General features: G+C 49.8%; 1 protein-coding gene across 1 annotated transcript in view; it reads left to right on the top strand.

Annotated features, from left to right (window-relative positions):
- Window positions 1-16,057, top strand: part of LOC135892821 (Fc receptor-like protein 3) — a 28,390-nt gene extending 12,333 nt beyond the window's left edge. Inside the window, exons 7-14 of the mRNA XM_065420617.1 lie at window positions 3,340-3,627; window positions 4,038-4,340; window positions 5,289-5,396; window positions 5,827-5,854; window positions 8,495-8,592; window positions 9,462-9,530; window positions 15,414-15,445; window positions 15,555-16,057. Of these exons, the coding sequence (XP_065276689.1) occupies window positions 3,340-3,627; window positions 4,038-4,340; window positions 5,289-5,396; window positions 5,827-5,854; window positions 8,495-8,592; window positions 9,462-9,530; window positions 15,414-15,445; window positions 15,555-15,686 (1,058 nt within the window). The 3' untranslated portion in view covers window positions 15,687-16,057. The remainder of the gene's footprint in view (window positions 1-3,339; window positions 3,628-4,037; window positions 4,341-5,288; window positions 5,397-5,826; window positions 5,855-8,494; window positions 8,593-9,461; window positions 9,531-15,413; window positions 15,446-15,554) is intronic.
- Window positions 16,058-20,633: the final 4,576 nt, after the last annotated feature.

The following is a 20,633-nucleotide window of genomic DNA, read 5'->3' as shown; positions in this document are numbered from 1 at the left end:
GCACCGCACAGAGCCACTTGCCATGCCTCCGCCTGGGAGCTGGACGTGCTGGCTGCTTCCTGGATACAGCACAGAATCAGGACAGGCAGGAAGCCTGCCTTGCCTTACCCCCCCCCCTCCCCCACCGCTGCACCGCTGACTGGGAGCTGCCGGAGGGAAGCCCATGCCCCAACCTCCTGCCCCAGTCCTGAGCCCCCACCAAACCTGGAGCCCCCTCCTGCACCCCAAACCACTCATCCCTGGCCCCACCCCAGAATCTGCACCCCCAGATGGAGCCCTCACATCCCCCTGCACCCCAACCTCCTGCCTCAACCTGCAGCCCACTCCTGCACCCTGAACCCCTTCTGCCCCACCCCAGAGCCCCCTCCCACACCCTGAACTCCTCTGCCCCACCCCTCAGCCTGGAGCCTCCTCCTGCACCCCAAACCCCTCATCCCCGGCCCCACCCCAGAGCCCTGACCCCCAGATGGAGCCCTCACCTCCCCCTGCACCCCAACCCTCTGCCTCAACCTGCAGCCCCCTCCTGCACCCTGAACCCCTCATCCCCAGCCCCATCCCAGAGCCCGCACCCCCATATGGAGCCCTCACAATCTCCTGCACCCCAAACCCCTGCCCCAACCCAGAGCCTGCTCCCACACCCTGAACCCCTCTGCCCCACCCCCCAGTCTGGAGCCCCCTCCTGCACCCCAAACCCCTCATAGAATCATAGATTATCAGGGTTGGAAGGGACCTCAGGAGGTCATCTAGTCCAACCCCCTGCTCAAAGCAGGACCAATCCCCAACTAAATCATCCCAGCCAGGGCTTTGTCAAGCCTGACCTTAAAAACCTCTAAGGAAGGAGATTCCACCACCTCCCTAGGTAACCCATTCCAGTGCTTCACCACCCTCCTAGTGAAAAAGTTTTCCTAATATCCAACCTAAACCTCCCCCACTGCAACTTGAGACCATTAATCCTTGTTCTATCATCTGGTATCACTGAGAACAGTCTAGATCCATCCTCTTTGGAACCCCCTTTCAGGTAGTTGAAAGCAGCTATCAAATCCCCCCTCATTCTTCTCTTCTGCAGATTAAATAATCCCAGTTCCTTCAGCCTCTCCTCATAAATCATGTGCTCCAGCCCACTAATCATTTTTGTTCTGCCCAGTGCAGTTGTCTGGGAGCTGACCTTGTTCATGAAGACAGAGGCAAAAAAAAGCATTTAGTACATTAACTTTCTCCACGTCCTCTGTCACTAGGTTGCCTCCCTCATTCAGTAAGGTGCCCACACTTTCCTTGACCACCTTCTTGTTGCTAACATACCTGTAGAAACCCTTCTTGTTACTCTTAACATCCCTTTGTCCAATCTTCCACTTCTTCTAAGCTTCTTTTTTGTCTTGAAGATCAGCAAGGATTTCACTGTTAATCCAAGCTGGTCACCTGCCATATTCACTATTCTTTCTACACATCGGTATGGTTTGTTCCTGCAACCTCAATGAGGATTCTTTAAAATACAGCCAGCTCTCCTGGACTTCTTTCCCCCTCATGTTATTCTCCCAGGGGATCCTGCCCATCAGTTCCCTGAGGGAGTCAAAGTCTGCTTTTCTGAAGTCCAGGGTCCGTATTCTGCTGCTCTCCTTTCTTCCTTGTGTCAGGATCCTGAACTCGACCATCTCATGGTCACTGCCTCCCAAGTTCCCATCCACTTTTGCTTCTCCTACTAATTCTTCCCAGTTTGTGAGCAGCAGATCAAGAAGAGCTCGGCCCCTAGTTGGTTCCTCCAGCATTTGCACCAGGAAATTGTCCCCTACACTTTCCAAAAGCTTCCTGGATTGTCTGTGCACCGCTGTATTGCTCTCCCAGCAGCTATCGGGGTGATTGAAGTACCCCATGAGAACCAGGGCCTGTGATCTAGTAACTTCTGTTAGTTGCCTGAAGAAAGCCTCGTCCACCTCATCCCCTTGGTCTGGTGGTCTATAGCAGATTCCCACCATGACATCACCCTTGTTGCTCACACTTCTAAACTTAATCCAGAGACTCTCAGGTTTTTCTGCAGTTTCATACTGGAGCTCTGAGCAGTCATACTGCTCTCTTACATACAATGCAACTCCCCCATCTTTTCTGCCCTGCCTGTCCTTTCTGAACAGTTTATATCCATCCATGATAGTACTCCAGTCATGTGAGTTATCCCACCAAGTCTCTGTTATTCCAATCATATCATAATTCCTTGACTGTGCCAGGACTTCCAGTTCTCCCTGCTTGTTTCCCAGGCTTCTTGCATTTGTGTATAGGCACTTAAGCTAACTTGCTGATTGTCCTGCTTTCTCAGTATGAGGCAGGGGTCCTCCCCTCTTGCGCTCTTCTGCTCGTGCTTCCTCCTGGTATCCTACTTTCCCACTTACCTCAGGGCTTTGGTCTCCTTCCCCCAGTGAACCTAGTTTAAAACCCTCCTCACTAGGTTAGCCAGCCTGCTTGCAAAGATGCTCTTCCCTCTCTTTGTTAGGTGAAGCCCGTCTCTGCCTAGCAATCCTTCTTCTTGGAACACCATCCCATGGTCAAAGAATCCAAAGCCTTCTCTCTGACACCACCTGCGTAGCCATTCGTTGACTTCCACGATTCGACGGTCTCTACCCGGGCCTTTTCCTTCCACAGGGAGGATGGACGAGAATACCACTTGTGCCTCAAACTCCTTTATCCTTCTTCCCAGAGCCACGTAGTCTCATCCCCAGCTCCACCCCAGATCCCGCATCCCCATATGGAGCCCTCACAATCTCCTGCACCCCAAACCCCTGCCCCAACCCAGAGCCCGCTCCCACACCCTGAACCCCTCTGCCCCACCCCCCAATCTGGAGCCCCCTCCTGCACCCCAAACCCCTCATCCCCAGCCCCATCCCAGAGCCTGCACCCCCAGATGGAGCCCTCACCCCCTCCTGCACTCCAACACCCTACCCCAGCCCAGTGAAAGGGTGGGGGAGAGCGAGCCACCGAGGGAGGAGGAATGTAGTGAGTGAGGGGCAGGGGATGTGGCCTCGGGGAAGGGGCAGGGCTAGGGTGTTCGGTTTTGTGCAATTAGAAAGTTGGCAACCCTAGAGCAGCCTGATGCCTCAATGACACAAGGGGTAAATGGGCTGACGCGCCAGGTCCAGAACACAATGGTCCTTCCCTTCGAATGACCTGATATCTGTACAGGGCAGCGCCAAGGAGCCCAGCCAGGGACCCGGCCCACGGTGCTGGGCATTACACCGACACAGAGCCAGGAGACACTCTCACCCAGAGAGCTCCTAATCCTAGTGAATTCCTTGCCCCTCCTCTCAGCTCCCTGGGGTACAGGCTGAGCCCTGACCTGCCCCGATTTTCTGTCAGTTCCAGTGTCCCCGCCTCGCCTGACCGTCAGCGCGGCCGGCACCTGGGCCACCATCGGAGACGTCGTGGAGATCCGGTGCGAGTCGCCCCGCGGCTCAGCCCCCATCCTCTATCGGTTTCATCACGAGGGGGCTGCTCTGGGGAACAGGACGGTCAGTTCCCGAGGGCCAGGATCCCTCGCCCTGAATGTGACATCTGAGCGGGATTCTGGGACCTACTCCTGCGAGGCTGATAATGGCATGGCCAGCGGCCCGCAGCACAGCGACCCCTTCCACCTCTCTGTGCTCGGTATGCCGGCTCCACGCACTCCCTCGGGGTGGGGTGGGGTGGGATGGGGCAGGATCTCTGTGTGTAGACCGGGATGATGGTGGGATGAGCTGCGGTGGTGACTGTGGGGAGCGAGACATGGCAGCATCCTGACTCCCACATGTAGGGGCTCCTCCGTTCTCTGTCCCTGGTGCTTCTGTGTGGTGGGCAGGATGGACCCCACACCGCTGACTGGGCTGTGGGACTCTGCCCTCGACCCTCCCATCGTGGTAAGGGAGCCCCCTTGGGTGAACAAGGTCCAGACATCGCTACCTCTGGAGCCTGTTCTCTTCTGCCTGGTCCAGCCTGGGTTACCCCTTTCTGGTGTGTCTGTGATGGAGCATCTCTCCACCCCCAACTCTGCTCTCAGGCTGTCTCCCTTGTGCTTGCAGTGCCTGTGTCCGGGGCCACCATTGCCGCAGATCGCATGGGGCCAGAGGTCATGGCTGGAGAAAGCCTGAATCTCAGCTGCTCGGTGGAGTCCGGCACCGCCCCCCTGTTCAAGTGGCTTCACAACGCCCAGGAGCTGGCTGCAATCTCGGGGCTCGGCCCGCCCACGGCTGTGGGGAACACGCTGTATTTCGGGTCTGTGCAGCTGGGCCATGGAGGGAATTACCAGTGCATTGCCAGCAACCAGCTCAGCCCCCAGAGAGTCTTCCAGGCCCCCAGTGAGATCCTGGCCATCGCCGTGATAGGTACCTGCAGGGCTTGGCTCAGGGACAGGGGAGGGAGAGGCCAGGCTGGGATCTAGACTAAGGTCCAGTTCACATTCAGTTTCAGAATTCAGATTCCAGACCCCGTCGGGATGGGATGTCCATGGGTAACCCCCTGGCCAGCGTGTGTTACATGTCCCCTCAGGGCCTGGTCCACAGAGGAGCTGGGTCCGGTAAAGCCCCTCCTAGAGAGGCTTGGCTCAAGCTGTAGCAGCTCCTGCTCTCAGCTCTGGAGGTCCCCAGACCAACCCCTGGTGTGTCGGCCAAGATGGTGGCCATCACAGTGACACCAAAACCAGATGGGCTCGCCTTGTGCAGCTTTGGACACAGGCTGTGAAACTCTCACAAGATCAACTGTTCCCATGAGATTCCAGCCATGCTGGAATGGAAGCTGGGTTTGGATCTGACCCAGAATCAAAGCTACAGAGTTAGAGATTAAAATGTGAGCCTCCTGCACCATAGCCCTTACCCAGAAATCAAAGGGCTCTGATGCTGGTGGTGGCCTGTTCTCTCTATTGATCCTTTCAATAGTGACCAGAACAGAGCTCCTCATTGCTAGATCCCAAAGAGCAGATCAGGGTCACTGGCCCCATGCTCTAGTTCAAATGGGAATTATTTCAAGGGCCTGTGCTGTACAGGAAGTCAGGCTCGATCACAGAGGCCCCATCTGGCTTTGAAATCTATGATTTGTATAGATGGGGAAACTGAGGCACAGAGCAGGGACAGGACCTGCCCAAGGCCACACAGTGAATCAGAGGGAGAACTCAAGTGCCCTGGCTCCCAGTCTGAGGCCTGACCCATTGGACTGGGTCCTGTGCCCTGTGGTCACTGGCAGAGGTGTGGTTCAACAGGCTCAGTTGGTTTCTGGCAGGAAGTCTCTTCTCCAGGAGCAGTGTATTTATCTGGGCATGTTCCCTTTGTCTTCTCCAGAGCACGCGAGCTCCCTGGTTGTGCCTGTGACTGTCTCCTTCCTGTTCCTGTTCCTGATGGGTGTCACTGCTGCTCTGGTGTTCTACTTCAAGTGCTGGAAGAAAGCAGGTGTGTGGCTCCTTCCACAGCGTGCGGCTATCACAATCCATTGGGTGCTCGGAAACTCATGGCCGTTTCCGAGTGTCTCTGGGAGTCTCGGCCATGCAACCGCTCCTGGGGAAAGGGAGCTTGAACTGGTCTGAGCCAGGGTGGATTCCAACGTCCTGCCAAATTCACACCATGAATTCTAGACCTTTGTCCCCATGCTTGCTCTACTATAATTTAGCTCTTTTGCCAAATCCATCCCACAGCTTTAGCCCTGGAGGCTCCTGAATGGGAAAAGGCTGATCCCTTCGGTCACATTTGGTGTCTCGTCTCCTGTAATGAATCACCCATGCCCCCTCCCTTGCATTCACTCCTCCTGAGAGCGACCCAGACCTGATGGCCAAGGTGACACATCTGGAGAGATTAATGCACCTTTTTCTCGCTTGCTTTGCAGAAGGAATGGTTTTCAATGCCCAGGGGAGGTGAGTCGGGCACAGACGGGGGGAGGCATGTTGGGGTGTGGGGCAGGGGAAAAGGATGAGTTCAGTGTTGCTTTGATTTAAATGGGTCGTGATTTAATCATTAAGTGACCCGTTGATTTCAGCTCTTGGCCCTCCTGGCTGCTTCCCCTCTGTTCTATGTGGGCTCTCTGGAGCTGACCCTATATAGCACGTCCACCTGAATGCTTTGGGGCCCGATTCTCCTTTGCCTTGCACCTTGTGGGTCATTGATCCCAGTGCAATGTGGGTGTAAAGTGCCATCACATCAGAGCAGCAGCGTTTTACTGCCACACTGTGCTGGTGCAGAAGGACACACAAGGGACAGGGCAGCAGAGAAAGGTAAACATGGTACCTACCTTTAAAAGTGGGAGCAAAGAGAACCCGGGGAATTATAAACCTATCAGTCTAACTTCGATACCCTGGAAAGATACTGGAACAAATAATTAAACAACCAATCTGTAAGCACTTAGAAGACAAAAGGGTAATAAGTCATAGCCAATGTGGATTTGTCAAGAACAAGTCATGCCATACCAACCTAATTTCCTTCTTTGACAGAGTTACTGGCCTAGTGGATACCCCCTCCACTAGGCCAGTAACTCTGTCAAAGAAGGAAATAGAACATAAGAACGGTCATACTGGGTCAGACCAATGGCCCATCTAGCCCAATATCCTGTCTTCCGACAGTGGCCAATGCCAGGTGCTTCAGAGGGAATGAATAGAACAGGGCAATTATTGAGTGATCCACCCCCTGTCGTCCAGGCTAGGGACATCCAGAGCACGGGGTTGCACCCCTGACCATCTTGGCCAACATGGGCACCGACTCTGTGGTGCTCCAGGGCTGGGGAATAACTGGCTAGGCAGTAGAACTCCTGAAAAGCATCTGGGGGTTGTAGAGGATCACAGATTGGATGTGTCAACAGTGCGATGCCTTGCAAAAATGGCAAATGTCATTCCGGGAGGTATTAACAGGAGTGTTGCATGCAAGACACGGGAGATAACTGTCCTGCTCTACTCAGCACTGCCGAGGCCTCAGCTGAAGTACTGTGGCCAATTTTGAGTGCCATGCTTTAAGAAAGATGCGGACAAATTGGAGAGAGTTCAGAGGACAGCAAGAAAAATGATAAACCCTGGTTTACAAAACCTGGCCTATGAGGAAAGGTTAGAAAAAACGAGGCATGTATAGGCTTGAGAAAAGAAGACCGAAAAGATCAGTCTTCATATATGTTAAGGGCTGTTATAAAGAGGACAGTGGTCAATTGTTCTCCAGGGCCACGGAAGTTAGAACAAGATGTAATGGACTTAATCTGCAGCAAGAGAGATTTAGCTTAAATACTAGGAAAACTTTTCTATCCGTAAGGGGAGTTAAACTCTGGGAGGTTTAAGAACAGGTTGGACAAACACCTGCCAGGGATGGTCTAAGTTTCCATGGTCCTGCCTCAGGGTAGTGGACTGGATTTGACCTATCAAGGTCCCTTCCAGCCTGACATTTCTGATTCTATGATATTTCTGTACCCAACTTGACTCACCTTGAGGCAAAAGGGGAGACACCAAAGTCACAGGTTGCTCCTGAATATTTGGGCCCCCACTTGTTCAGCGGTGGAAGACAGCACGCTCACCGCCTGCTCGTTATGAGATGTAAGAACCAGTTTTTCATTACTGAAGCTGGCTTCTTAGATTTACCTGGCCTCTCCACTGTTCTCAGCTTACAGCAGTAACCTTCGTCACAGGGTGGGCAGCAGCAACATGTGGTCTGGTAGATTGCCTAGGGAGGTGGTGGAATCTCCATCCTTAGAGGTTTTTAAGGCCCAGCTTGACAAAGCCCTGGCTGGGATGATTTAGTTGGGGTTGGTCCTGCTTTGAGCAGGGGGTTGGACTGGATGACCTCCTGAGGTCCCTTCCAACCCTGAGATTCTATGATTCTATGATTATGTCTTGGAGTCAAAATATCTGGTTCCACAAGAGCATATTGCTTGGAAACAGCTCTTCTCTGCCTGTTCCGAGACAATCTGCACCTCTGGCTGAGCAGAGGCCAGCAGGCTGATGTCCGTTCATCCGTCCCCAGAGCCCCGTGGCACCCGGGAGAGGACCCTGTCCCAGAGAAAAGGGGCTACAGGAAAGAATCCCAGCAGGGGAGGAGCCAAGAATGCCAATAGGCCTTTATTAAGGATGTGGTTCTACAAAGTTGGTGTTGGTCCTGCTCTGAGCAGGGGATTGGACCAGATGACCTCCTGAGGTCTATTCCAACCCTAATATTCTATGATTCTATGAAAGGGGCGTGGCTCAGTGGGCGGGGTTTATTCAGGGTTTTGCCTGCCAGGAAGGGGGTGGCCACAGAGGGCCAGGTGCATTTCTGACACTAGATTCACACAACAGTCACATTTAGTGAGGGGATGGGAAGGGCCCATGACCCAAAAGCAGCAGGACCCCTCTCCCCCTTCCCCTGGAAATGTTCAGGGCTGAATTCTCATTACGCTCAGCCCTGTCACCCCTGGCCCTGCCCTCGGTGTGTACGAGCTCTGGCCCTCAGCGTTTTCCTGCCTTCTCCATCTCTTGCTGGCTCTTCCTCTCTCTGGTCTATGTCTGCCCGGTTCCACTGTGCTCACCGTGTCTTCCTATCCCCAGGGACACGCGGCTCCCAGCCCAGCACGAACCCCCTGACCAGAGGCTGCCTCCACCGGGGAGCTTGGGCCCCCATGCTGAGGAGCCATCTTACGGCAATGGTAAGGGGAAATAACCCGCGCTCAGGGGAGGTGACGTTGCTGGAGGCCTGCGTGTGGCCGACACCAGAGAGGGGAGGCGGTGCCCCTCCCCCGAGGCACGGGCTGGGTCCCAAGGTTGTGGAGAGCTGCCCAGGCTCTGTGGCTGTGCTGCTCTCTCGGTTGTTGTCCCATTGTGCACACACAGTCTGTGACCTCGCTGGGAGGCACGGGTCAGACATGGCTCTGTGACCCTGGCCGCTGTTCCGAGGGAGCCACGGTTAATACCAGTGTGTGGTTAATACCAGGGCTTTGTTGGCCTTGTCCGCACTAGAGCAGGGTTCTCTGCCTTCCCCAGGCTGGGGTCTCCATTTCCATACTGGGACCCCTCGGAGCCCCCATCCCTCCCAGCTGGGACCCTGCCCCCCCTTCCAGTGAGCAGTGAGAACCCCAGCGCTAGAGAACTGAGCCGACCCCTTGTATTGAGCCCGTTTGGGTGCAAACAGCTCAGTGTGTCCATGCTGGCCGGGCTGGGTCATGCTCTGAGTCTTTGCACATCCCCACTAGTGCCATCCTTCCAATCGTAACACCCACTGAGTACCTATCCCCCAATCCCTGGCGTGGGGCTGTGGTGGGAGGAGGGTTTGCGCCGTGTCAGGGAGCTGGCTCCACCCTGGCACTGAAAGGGTGCAGGTGGCAGTGGTCAGCGCTCAGCCCTGCTGTAGCCTGGTCGGATCCCAGTGAAACGTGGCAAGTCGGCATGCTGCTGGGACGCCCTCTGGGAGTGGGCAGCAGGCACACTGCAGCAGCTGCAGGGAGAGCAGATGGTGCCTAGCGCAGGCGCTTGCTCTAGGGGCACAAGGCCAAAGGAAGATGTGGCTTTGTTTTCACAGTGTGTCCCCTGGAGCCGGAGAGTGGAGACGTGGAGTATACAGTTGTCAACATCAAGAAAAGAAGTGGGGGTGAGTGGAACAAAACAGTGTCTTGCCTCAAGAGGCAACAAAGGATGTAATAGAGATGTAGGGGATGAGACAGGCAGATGCGACTGACGTTTCCTTCACTTGCTCTGCAACTCTGCAGGCCAATTAACTTGTCCCTGGTGAAAGCCCCTGCAGGCGTACAGGTGTGGTTCGTTAAGTGTAAAAAGCTTGAAGTGGCTGAGAACTGAAAAATGGATGGTAACAGACTGAGAGTCGCAATGATTTGACCCTGGTGAAATCCTAAAGAACAAAGAGCTCTCGCTCCTGCTTGTAGCTGTTTCCGCGGCCTCACTCTGACTCAACAGACACTCTAGGCTTTAGAGTGACAGAAACAATCCTGGAATCTGGTTGTATAGATTGTGCCACTGATTTCTGTCTGTGTGTGCACAGGGGCAGAATGAACACAGCAGATAACATAAGAACGGCCGTACTGGGTTAGACCAAAGGTCCATCTAGCCCAGTATCCTGTCTACCGACAATGGCCAATGAATGCCAGGTGCTCCAGAGGGAGTGAACCCAACAGGCAATGATCAAATGATCTCTCTCCTGCTATCCATCTCCACCCTCTGACAAACAGAGGCTAGGGACACCGTTCCTTACCCATCCTAACTAATATCCATTAACAGACTTAACCTCCATGAATTTATCCCAGTTCTCTTTTAAACGCTGTTATAGTCCTAGCCTTCACAACCTCCTCAGGCAAGGAGTTCCACAAGTTGACTATGTGCTGTGTGAAGAACTTCCTTTTATTTGTTTTAAATCTGCTGTCCATTAATTTCATTTGGTGGCCCCTAGTTCTTGTATTATGGGAACAAGTAAATAACTTTTCCTTATTTACTTTCTCTACATCCCTCATGATTTTATATACCTCTATCATATCCCCTCTTAGTCTCCTCTTTTCCAAGCTGAAAAGTCCTAGCCTCTTTAATCTCTCCTCATATGGGACCCTCTCCAAACCCCTAATCATTTTAGTTGCCCTTCTCTGAACCTTTTCTAGTGCCAGTATATCTTTTTTGAGATGAGGAGACCACATCTGTATGCAGTATTCAAGATGTGGGCGTACCATGGATTTATATAAGGGCAATAAGATACTCTCCGTCTTATTTTCTATCCCCTTTTTAATGATTCCTAACATCCTGTTTGTTTTTTTGACCGCCGCTGCACACTGCGTGGACGTCTTCAGAGAACTATCCACGATGACTCCAAGATCTTTTTCCTGATTTGTTGTAGCTAAATTAGCCCCCATCATATTGTTTGTATAGTTGGGGTTATTTTTTCCAATGTGCATTACTTTACATTTATCCACATTAAATTTCATTTGCCATTTTGTTGCCCAATCACTTAGCTTTGTGAGATCTTTTTGAAGTTCTTCAGTCTGCTTTGGTCTTAACCATCTTGAGCAGTTTAGTATCATCTGCAAACTTTGCCACCTCACTTTTTACCCCTTTCTCCAGATCATTTATGAATAAGTTGAATAGGATTGGTTGAATAGGATTGGTCCTAGGACTGACCCTTGGGGAACACCACTAGTTACCCCTCTCCATTCTGAGAATTTACCATTTATTCCTACCCTTTGTTCCCTGTCTTTTAACCAGTTCTCAATCCATGAAAGGACCTTCCCTCTTATCCCATGACAGCGTAATTTACGTAAGAGCCTTTGGTGAGGGACCTTGTCAAAGGCTTTCTGGAAATCTAAGTACACTATGTCCACTGGATCCCCCGTGTCCACATGTTTGTTGACCCCTTCAAAGAACTCTAATAGATTAGTAAGACACGATTTCCCTTTACCAAAACCATGTTGACTTTTGCCCAACAATTTATGTTCTTCTATGTGTCTGACAATTTTATTCTTTACTATTGTTTCAACTAATTTGCCCGGTACTGACGTTAGACTTACCGGTCTGTAATTGCTGGGATCACCTCTAGAGCCCTTTTTAAATATTGGCGTTACATTAGCTATCTTCCAGTCATTGGGTACAGAAGCCGATTTAAAGGACAGGTTACAAACCATAGTTAATAGTTCCGCAACTTCACATTTGAGTTCTTTCAGAACTCTTGGGTGAATGCCATCTGGTCCCGGTGACTTGTTACTGTTGAGTTTATCAATTAATTCCAAAATCTCCTCTAGTGACACCTCAATCTGTGACAATTACTCAGATTTGTCACCTACAAAAGCTGGCTCAGGTTTGGGAATCTCCCTAACATCCTCAGCCATGAAGACTGAAGCAAAGAATCCATTTAGTTTCTCCGCAATGACTTTATCATCTTTAAGCGCTCCTTTTTTATCTCGAAAGTCCAGGGGCCCCACTGGTTGTTTAGCAGGCTTCCTGCTTCTGATGTACTTAAAAACATTTTGTTATTATTTTTTGAGGTTTTGGCTAGCCGTTCTTCAAACTCCTCTTTGGCTTTTCTTATTACATTTTTACACTTAATTAGGCAGTGTTTATGTTCCTTTCTATTTACCTCACTAGGATTTGACTTCCAGTTTTTAAAAGATGCCTTTTTATCTCTCACTGCTTCTTTTACATGGTTGTTAAGCCATGGTGGCTCTTTTTTAGTTCTTTTACTGTGTTTTTTAATTTGGGGTATACATTTAAGTTAGGCCTCTATTATGACGTCTTTGAAAAGCGTCCATGCAGCTTGCAGATGATCAGCAGGGATGTGTTGCGTGAGAGAGGAATTCCCTCCACACACGGCTTGGGCATCCCAAGTCGCATTTACAACCTAACAGGTGACACAGGGTGTATTTCACCCATACAGATCACTTCTCTCCACCCACCCTAGAAACGCATCCTCTTGGGAGTAGTGCTAGCTGTGTAAATGGCACAGCGACAGGGCAGGACAGTGAGAGACAGGAAGCGGGGGAATACCACAGCCGAGTCACTTAAAGGGACACTGTCAACTTGAATTTTTTTTAATTGACTAATTTCAAACAATTCTGTTTTAGGGGAGAGCCCCCTTTAAACATTGCATCCCGAGTTGAAAGGAAGAGGGGTTCTGTGCTCCCCTGTTGATGTTAAAGGGGGTCATTTTCTTCTGTGCTTGACTGATTGTTCAAGGAAATTACTGTTCGAGTAACCCCATTCATGGCTCATCAGTGTAGTTTGAACCTGAGACTTTTAGCAGTAAAAGCATGGGCCTCTACCATTTGACCTAAAAGAATAAATCCATAAACTGGTAGCAGTAGTAGGTTCTTGTCCTCTGTGTGGAGCAGGCATTAGTGTGGGGGGGGGGACGACAGCCCATGTAGACAGAGTGTCACACTTTCAAATGACAAAATAAACAACAAAAAATGGGGAAAAGTATTTTCTCTACACTAACTTCTTACAAGTTCAGTCATCTCAGGCATTACTCATAACGTCATAACTACAAAACCAGCAGATAAATGTGATTTGCAAGTTGAACATGTCCCTTTAAACGAGCAGGAAATACTGAGCTGGGTGAATCTCATGGGTTGGAATTGGGATGCTTTTCTGAATCTCTTGGGTGGAAATTTCTACTGAGGTTTCTGGCTCTCCTGGCATCCAGCTCCGGCCTGGAATACTGTGGGAATGGTGTTTCCCTTGGCATTTTGGCTCTTGTGTCTCCATTCCCCATCAGAGTCCAGAAGCACCGAGGCAAACACAAACATGAGGAATAGAATCATAGGACTGGAAGGGACCTCGAGAGGTCATCTAGTCCAGTCCTCTGCATTCATGGCAGGACTGAGTATTATAAGTAGGGGCATTGCCAGCAGATCGAGGGACGTGATCGTTCCCCTCTATTCGACATTGGTGAGGCCTCACCTGGAGTACTGTCCAGTTTTGTGCCCCACACTACAAGAAGGATGTGGAAAAATTGGAAAGAGTCCAGCGGAGGGCAACAAAAATGATTAGGGGGCTGGAGCACATGAGTTATGAGGAGAGGCTGAGGGAACTGGGATTGTTTAGTCTGCAGAATAGAAGAATGAGGGGGGATTTGATAGCTACTTTCAACTACCTGAAAGGGGGTTCCAAAGAGGATGGATCTAGACTGTTCTCAGTGGTACCAGATGACAGAACAAGGAGTAATGGTCTCAAGTTGCAGTGGGGGAGGTTTAGGTTGGATATTAGGAAAAACTTTTTCACTAGGAGGGTGGTGAAGCACTGGAATGGGTTACCTAGGGAGGTGGTGGAATCTCCTTCCTTAGAGGTTTTTAAGGTCAGGCTTGACAAAGCCCTGGCTGGGATGATTTAATTGGGGATTGGTCCTGCTTTGAGCAGGGGGTTGGGCTAGGTGACCTCCTGAGGTCCCTTCCAACCCTGATATTCTATGATTCTATTCTATGATTATCTAGACCAGTGTCTCTCAAACTTTTGTACTGGTGACCCCTTTCACATAGCAAGCCTCTGAGTGCGACCCCCCCTTATAAATTAAAAACACTTTTTAATATATTTAACACCATTATAAATGCTGGAGGCAAAACGGGATTTGGGATGGAGGTTGACAGCTCACGACCCCCCCCATGTAATAACCTCGCGACCCCCTGAGGGGTCCCAACCCCCAGTTTGAGAACCCCTGATCTAGACCATCCCTGACAGGGGTTTGTCTAACCTGCTCTTAAAAATCTCCAATGATGGAGATTTCACAACCTCCCTAGGCAATTTATTCCAGTGCTTAACCACCCTGACAGTTAGGAAGTTTTTCCTAATGTCCAACCTAAACCTCCTGTGCTGCAATTTAAGCCCTTAATAAAGATGGCTGACACCTCCCACTGTATTTGATTAGACTGAAGCCAGGCCCACAGGCAACCACCCTTGCTGCAATTTAAGCCCATTCCTTCTTGTCCTATCCTCAGATCTTAAGAAAAACATTTTTTCTCCCTCCTCCTTGTAATAACCTTTTACATACTTGAAAACTATTATCATATTCCCTCTCTGTCTTCTCTTTTCCAGACGAAACAAACCCAATTTTTTCAATCTTCCCTCATAGGTCATGTTTTCTAGACCTTTAATCATTTTAGTTGCTCTTTTCAGGACTCTCCAGTTTGTCCACATCTTTCCTGAAATGTGGCGCCCAGAACTGGACACAATACTCCAATTGAGGCCTAATCAGCGTGGAGTAGAGCGGAAGAATTACTTCTCGTGTCTTGCTTACAACACTACTGCTAATACATCCCAGAATGTTGTTCACTTTTTTTGCAGCAGTGTTACACTGTTGACTCATATTTAGCTTGTGGCTCACTATGACCCCCAGATCCCTTTCCGCAGTACTCCTTTCTAGGCAGTCATTTCCCATTTTGTATGTGTGCAACTGATTGTTCCTTCCTAAGTGGAGTACTTTGCATTTGTCCTTGTTGAATTTCATGCTATTTACTTCAGTCCATTTCTCCAGTTTGTCTAGATCATTTTGAATTTTAATCCTATCCTCCAAAGCACTTGCAACCCCTCCCAGCTTGGTATCATCCGCAAACTTTATAAGTGTACTCTCTATGCCATTATCTAAATCACTGATCAAGATATGGAACAGAACCAGACCCAGAACTGATCCCTGCGGGACCCCACTCGTTATGCCCTTCCAGCATGACTGTGAACCACTGGAAGGATGGGAAGGATGGGAAAAGTAATCTCGGCTTTTGAGACCCTTCAAAGCTTGCTCAGAACTTGGTTCCAGAAGCAGGCGGTGGGCTGGCAGTGCAGGGCTCTGACATCTTGAACAGATTCACCCTGATTAGCATTTATGTTGGTGGATGTAACTCCCCAGGCTGGGATCCTGAGCACCTCAGTTTTGTGTCTCACACCCATCCCATAGCTGGGGCTGGTCGCTGAGGAGCTGGGCTGCTGGTGATGGGGGCTCAAGGGGTGAACGTTAATGCCTAGTCCTGATCCCTTCCTGTTCCTCTTGCAGATAAACCCAAGGGAACTCTGCCAAGGGACAACGTAAGTGCAACACCTCCCCCCTCCCCAGTTCTGCTGCTCCCTCCCTGCTACTCTCTCTGGCCTTTGTCTGCCTCTGTCCCCGCACTCACTGTCCATGTGCCCTCTCCAGGAGGAATACTATGTCAGCTACTCTGTGTTTCCGGACCCCAAGCCCACCTGGGAGTCAGCCGCAGGAGCGAGGGCTCCAGAAGGGAAATCCCTACCGGACAGTGACATTTATGAAAACGTTCCCCACCTGTGACCTGCGAGTGACCCCAGCCCATCCCCTGGCCCAGCCTGGGGGAGTCTGACAGCCTCATTAACACTTCACTCCCCTGCTTGGCATGTAGGGCATGGAACGCAGCACATGCAGGCTGGGGCCATGGGGGCCTTGTCCCTGGCTGGTGCCCTCTGCATTGGGACTGACAAGCCAGAGCAAAGATGGAGGCAAATGCTCTGGGTCTGCACAGCTGCTGCTGCCTAGTGAGGCATCGTGAGCAGGTGATTTGCTGAGGGGCCCGGGCAGCAGTCCTGATCTCTGTTAATCCCTGTGATGGGTCTGTGCCTCTCAGGTATCCATCCCAGGGGGTTGCCGGCTTGGCTGTTGTGCATGGAGGATCTGGCCCAGTGGGACTTGTGACAACTGGGCTAGTCCGCCCTGCCACCAATAAAGGTTGGATTTGCTACCTGGTTTGTCTTTGAAATTCTTTCATTTGCTTAAAATGGCTTTATGTACAACCCTTGTCCCCGGGGACTGACCCGCGGGAAGTGCCCTCTGCCTGTCCTGCTCGCCTAGCTCAGTGCTGTTCCCAGTCAGGCATGACCCTGTGCAAGGATATGCTGAATAGAAACTCCTCCATGGCTTGATCCTGGAGAGAGCAGGGTCAATGTAACACCCAGGGAGCAAGTCTGTTCACTAGGGAACCTGCAGCTGGGAGAGAGATTTTTCCATCCTGCTTGGCTATAATGATGAAATACAGCAATAGACCAGCGTCAGGACTGGGTCCCTATCCAATACTCTAGCAGGAAGCCTGCCTGGGGAATGGCTGTATCCATGATCACACAACATGGAGCATGACCCAGCTGGTGTCTGACTGGCGCTGGAGGTGATTTGCACATTGGTTTTCTCTAGCACAAGGACACCTGGTGGCCAAAGATTGCTGGAATTTCCCAGCCTCGTCTCTCTGGCGGAAACTTTGTTCAGTTAAACTTTACAAAGGTGTTTTCAAAACTGTTTCTTTTCTTAGATCTGGAAAAGCAATAAAACACCAAAGTGCCCAGAGCAGCTGGAGAGAGCCACTGTCCCACCTTTCATAGATTCCAAGGCCAGAAGGGACCATTGTGATCATCAAATCTGACCCCCTCTGTAACATAGGGTAGAGAACTTTCCCCAAAGCTTTTAGAAAAACATCCAGTCTTGATTTAAAAATGGTCAGTGATGGAGAATCCACAATGACCCTTGGTAAATTGTTTCAATGGTTAATTACTCTCACTGTTAAAAATGTACACCTGATTTCCAGGCTGAATTTGTCTAGCTTCAACTCCCAGTCACTGGATCATATTATACCTTTCTCTGATAGACTGAACAGCCCATTATTAAATATTTGTTCCCCAGGTATATACTTATACATTGTAATCAAGTCCCCCTTAGCCTTCTCTTTGTTAAGCTAAATAGATTGAGCTTTTTGAGTCTAGCACTATAAGGCATATTTTCTAATTCCTTATTCAGTCTCATGGCTCTTTTTTGATCCTTCTCCAATTCATTAATATCCTTAATTGTGGCCATCAAAATCTACATTGTGGACACCAGAGCTGGACACAGTATTCAAGCACAGGTCGCACCAGTGCCAAATACAGAGGTACAATAACCTCTCTGCTCCTACACGAGATTCCCGGTTATGCCTCCCAGGATCACATTAGCTCTTTTGGCCACAGCGTCACACTGGGAGCTCACGTTCAGCTGATTATCCACTATGACCCCAAATCTTTTTCAGAGTCACTGCTTCCCAGGGCAGTCCCCCATCCTGTAAGGATGGCTGCATTCTTTGTTTCTAGATGTATACATTTACATTTAGCCATATTAAAATACATAATGTTTGCTTCTGCCAAGCTTATCAAGTGATCCAGATTGCTCTGAATCAGTGACCTGTACTCTTCATTATAAACCACTCCCTCAATTTTTGTATCACCTGCAAACTTTATCAGTGATTTTATGTTTTCTCCGGGTCATTAATAAAAATGTTATATAGCGTAGGGCCAAGATCCAGCCCCTGCAGGACACTACAGGAAACACGCCTGTTTGATGATGATTCCCCATTTACAGTTACATTTTGAGACCTACCAGTTAGCCAGCTTGTAATCCATTAAAGTGTGTCATGTTTACCACTCAAGAAAGAGATTTTGGAGCCATTGTGGATAGTTCTCTGAAAACATCCACTTAATATGCAGCGGCAGTCAAAAAAGCTAAAAGAACATTGGGAATCATTAAGAAGGGGATAGATAATAAGACAGAAAATATCACATTGCCTCTCTATAAATCTATGGTATGCCCACATCTTGAATACTGCATGCAGATGTGGTCGCCCCATCTCAAAAAAGATATATTGGAATTGGAAAATGTTCAGAAAAGGGCAACAAAAATGATTAGGGGTATGGAACAGCTTCCATATGAGGAGAGATTAATAAGATTGGGACTTTTCAGCTTGGAAAAGAGACAACTAAGGGGGGATATGATAGAGGTCTATAAAATCATGACTGGTGTAGAGAAAGTAAATAAGGAAGTATTATTTACTTCCTCTCATGACACAAGAACTAGGGGTCATCAAATGAAATTAATAGGCAGCAGGTTTAAAACAAACAAAAAGAAGTATTTCTTCACACAACGCACAGTCAATCTGTGGAACTCTTTGCCAGAGGATGTTGTGAAGGCCAAGACTATAGCAGGGTTCAAAAAAGAACTAAATAAATTCATGGAGGCTAGGTCCTTCAATGGCTATTAGCCAGGATGGGCAGGGATGGTGTCCCTAGCCTCTGTTTGCCAGAAGCTGGGAATGGGCGACAGGGGATGGATCACTTGATGATTACCTGTTCTGCTCATTCCCTCCCACTGTCGGAAGACAGGATACTGGACTAGATGGACCTTTGGTCTGACCCAGTATGGCCATTCTTATGTTCTTATGAACGATCAGTTGCACACATACAAAATGGGAAATGATTGCCTAGGAAGGAGTACAGTACTGCGGAAAGGAATGTGGGAGTCATAGTGGATCACAAGCTAAATATGAGTCAGCAGTGTAACACTGCTGTAAAAAAAGCAGACATCATTCTGGGATGTATTAGCAGGAGTGTTGTAAGGAAGACACAAGAAGTAATTCTTTCGCTCTACTCTGTGCTGATTAGGCCTCAACTGGAGTATTGTGTCCAGTTCTGGGTGCCACATTTCAGGAAAGATGTGGACAAACTGGAGAAAGTCCAGAGAAGAGTAACAACAATGATTAAAGGTCTAGAAAACATGACCTAGAAGGGAAGATTGAAAAAATTGGGTTTGTTTAGTCTGGAGAAGAGAAGACTGAGGGGGGACATGATAACAGTTTTCAAGTACATAAAAGGTTGTTACAAGGAGGAGGGAGAAAAATTGTTCTTGTTAACCTCTGAGGATAGGACAAGAAGGAATGGGCTTAAATTGCAGCAAGGGTGGTTGCCTGTGGGCCTGGCTTCAGTCTAAACAAATACAGTGGGAGGTGTCAGCCATCTTTATTAAGGGACGCATCATGCCCCTTGCAGATAGCTGCAGGGCAGTGGCCACATCTTGCTGGCTTCAACTGCATTGACAGTAATGGGAGATGGCGGCCATCTTGAATAAGGGAAAATTCACCAGTTGGCCCCTTTCATCATGTTTTCGTGAGGCAGGTAAAAACCCACCTGAAAGTGCTGGAGTTGCAATAAAATCGTGATAGTTGGCAATTCTGGAATTCTGCTGTCTGGAGGCAGCAAGGTCCCATGCTCCAGTTGTGCCGTGTCCGTGGGCTCTGTTGTCCCACCCGTCTGTGGTTGCTAGGGTGACCATCTTTTCAAAAGGCAAAAGCGGGACACATGCAGGAGCCACACCCTCTGTGTGACCACACCCTCTGCCCCACCTCTTCCCCTGAGGCCCTGTCCCCTGCTCCTCCTCTTCCTCCAAGGTCCTGCCCCCTGGCCGGGCCAGAAGCCAGAACTTGGCCATGGTAAGAGCTGCCAAGGGAGACCAGGCCACTCTAGGGAGCCCTGGACCCTCCATCTGCCTTGGGCGACATGCCCCAGGGGGCAGGAACACTGGCTTGGGGCTGCTCTCGGGCACTCTGGCCCCCCACCCAAGGCAGGTGGAAGGTCCGGGGCTCCCCACAGTAGCCCAGTGTGATGGGTTCCCTTGGGTGCAACCTGGAACCAGGATACCGCACAACCTCTGTCTCACCCACCTGGGCTCCCTCTCACACTGTGATGCTGTGACAAGCAGCAACCTGCTCCAGGTCCTGCACTTACACAGACATCCACAGGCAGGGACGCACCCAACTCAGTTACATGAATGCTTCTCCTATTCACTCATGAACCAACAATAGAGAGGCTCCAACCAATTCCCCCAAGCTCCCCAGCCTAGCACTCCAGGGCTGTACCGTCCTGCCCTGGTCAGAAGCCTGACCACTGTACGTTTATTACCTAGTCCACCACTTCTACAAAGCACAGTGGATGTGCACCAGCTCTTGTTCCTGAGTAGATTTCCCCAAGCACTTCAAGCAAAATACACTGTTTTAGGTAAAATATCAAACAGATTTATTAACTACAGAAAGATCGATTTTAAGTGTTTATACGTAGTAAGTGCACAGATCAAAGTTGGTTACATAAGAAATAAAAAGTAAAATTGCAATCTGAGTCCTATAAACTAGACCCGATTTAAATCAAGCACTGTCTCACCCTGATGGTACAGTTCCTTTATACACACGCTGGGATTCTCCTCTCCAGCCTGGAACCACCTGCCCAGTTCAGTCTTTGTCCTCCAGACATGTTTCCAGGTGTTGAGTTGTGGGCGGGAGTGAGGCCCCAATGATGATGTCACTTCCCCCCTTTTATAGCTTCTTCCAGCTTGCTGGAAAGATCCTTTGCTATGACATGAGTCAAACAGTCTCTATTGCTTATGTGAAAAGCAACAGAGAGTCCTGTGGCACCTTTAAGACTA

The sequence above is a fragment of the Emys orbicularis genome, chromosome 20, assembly GCF_028017835.1.
Source record: "Emys orbicularis isolate rEmyOrb1 chromosome 20, rEmyOrb1.hap1, whole genome shotgun sequence".
NCBI lineage: Eukaryota > Metazoa > Chordata > Testudines > Emydidae > Emys > Emys orbicularis.
This window is presented reverse-complemented; position numbering and strand designations above follow the sequence as displayed.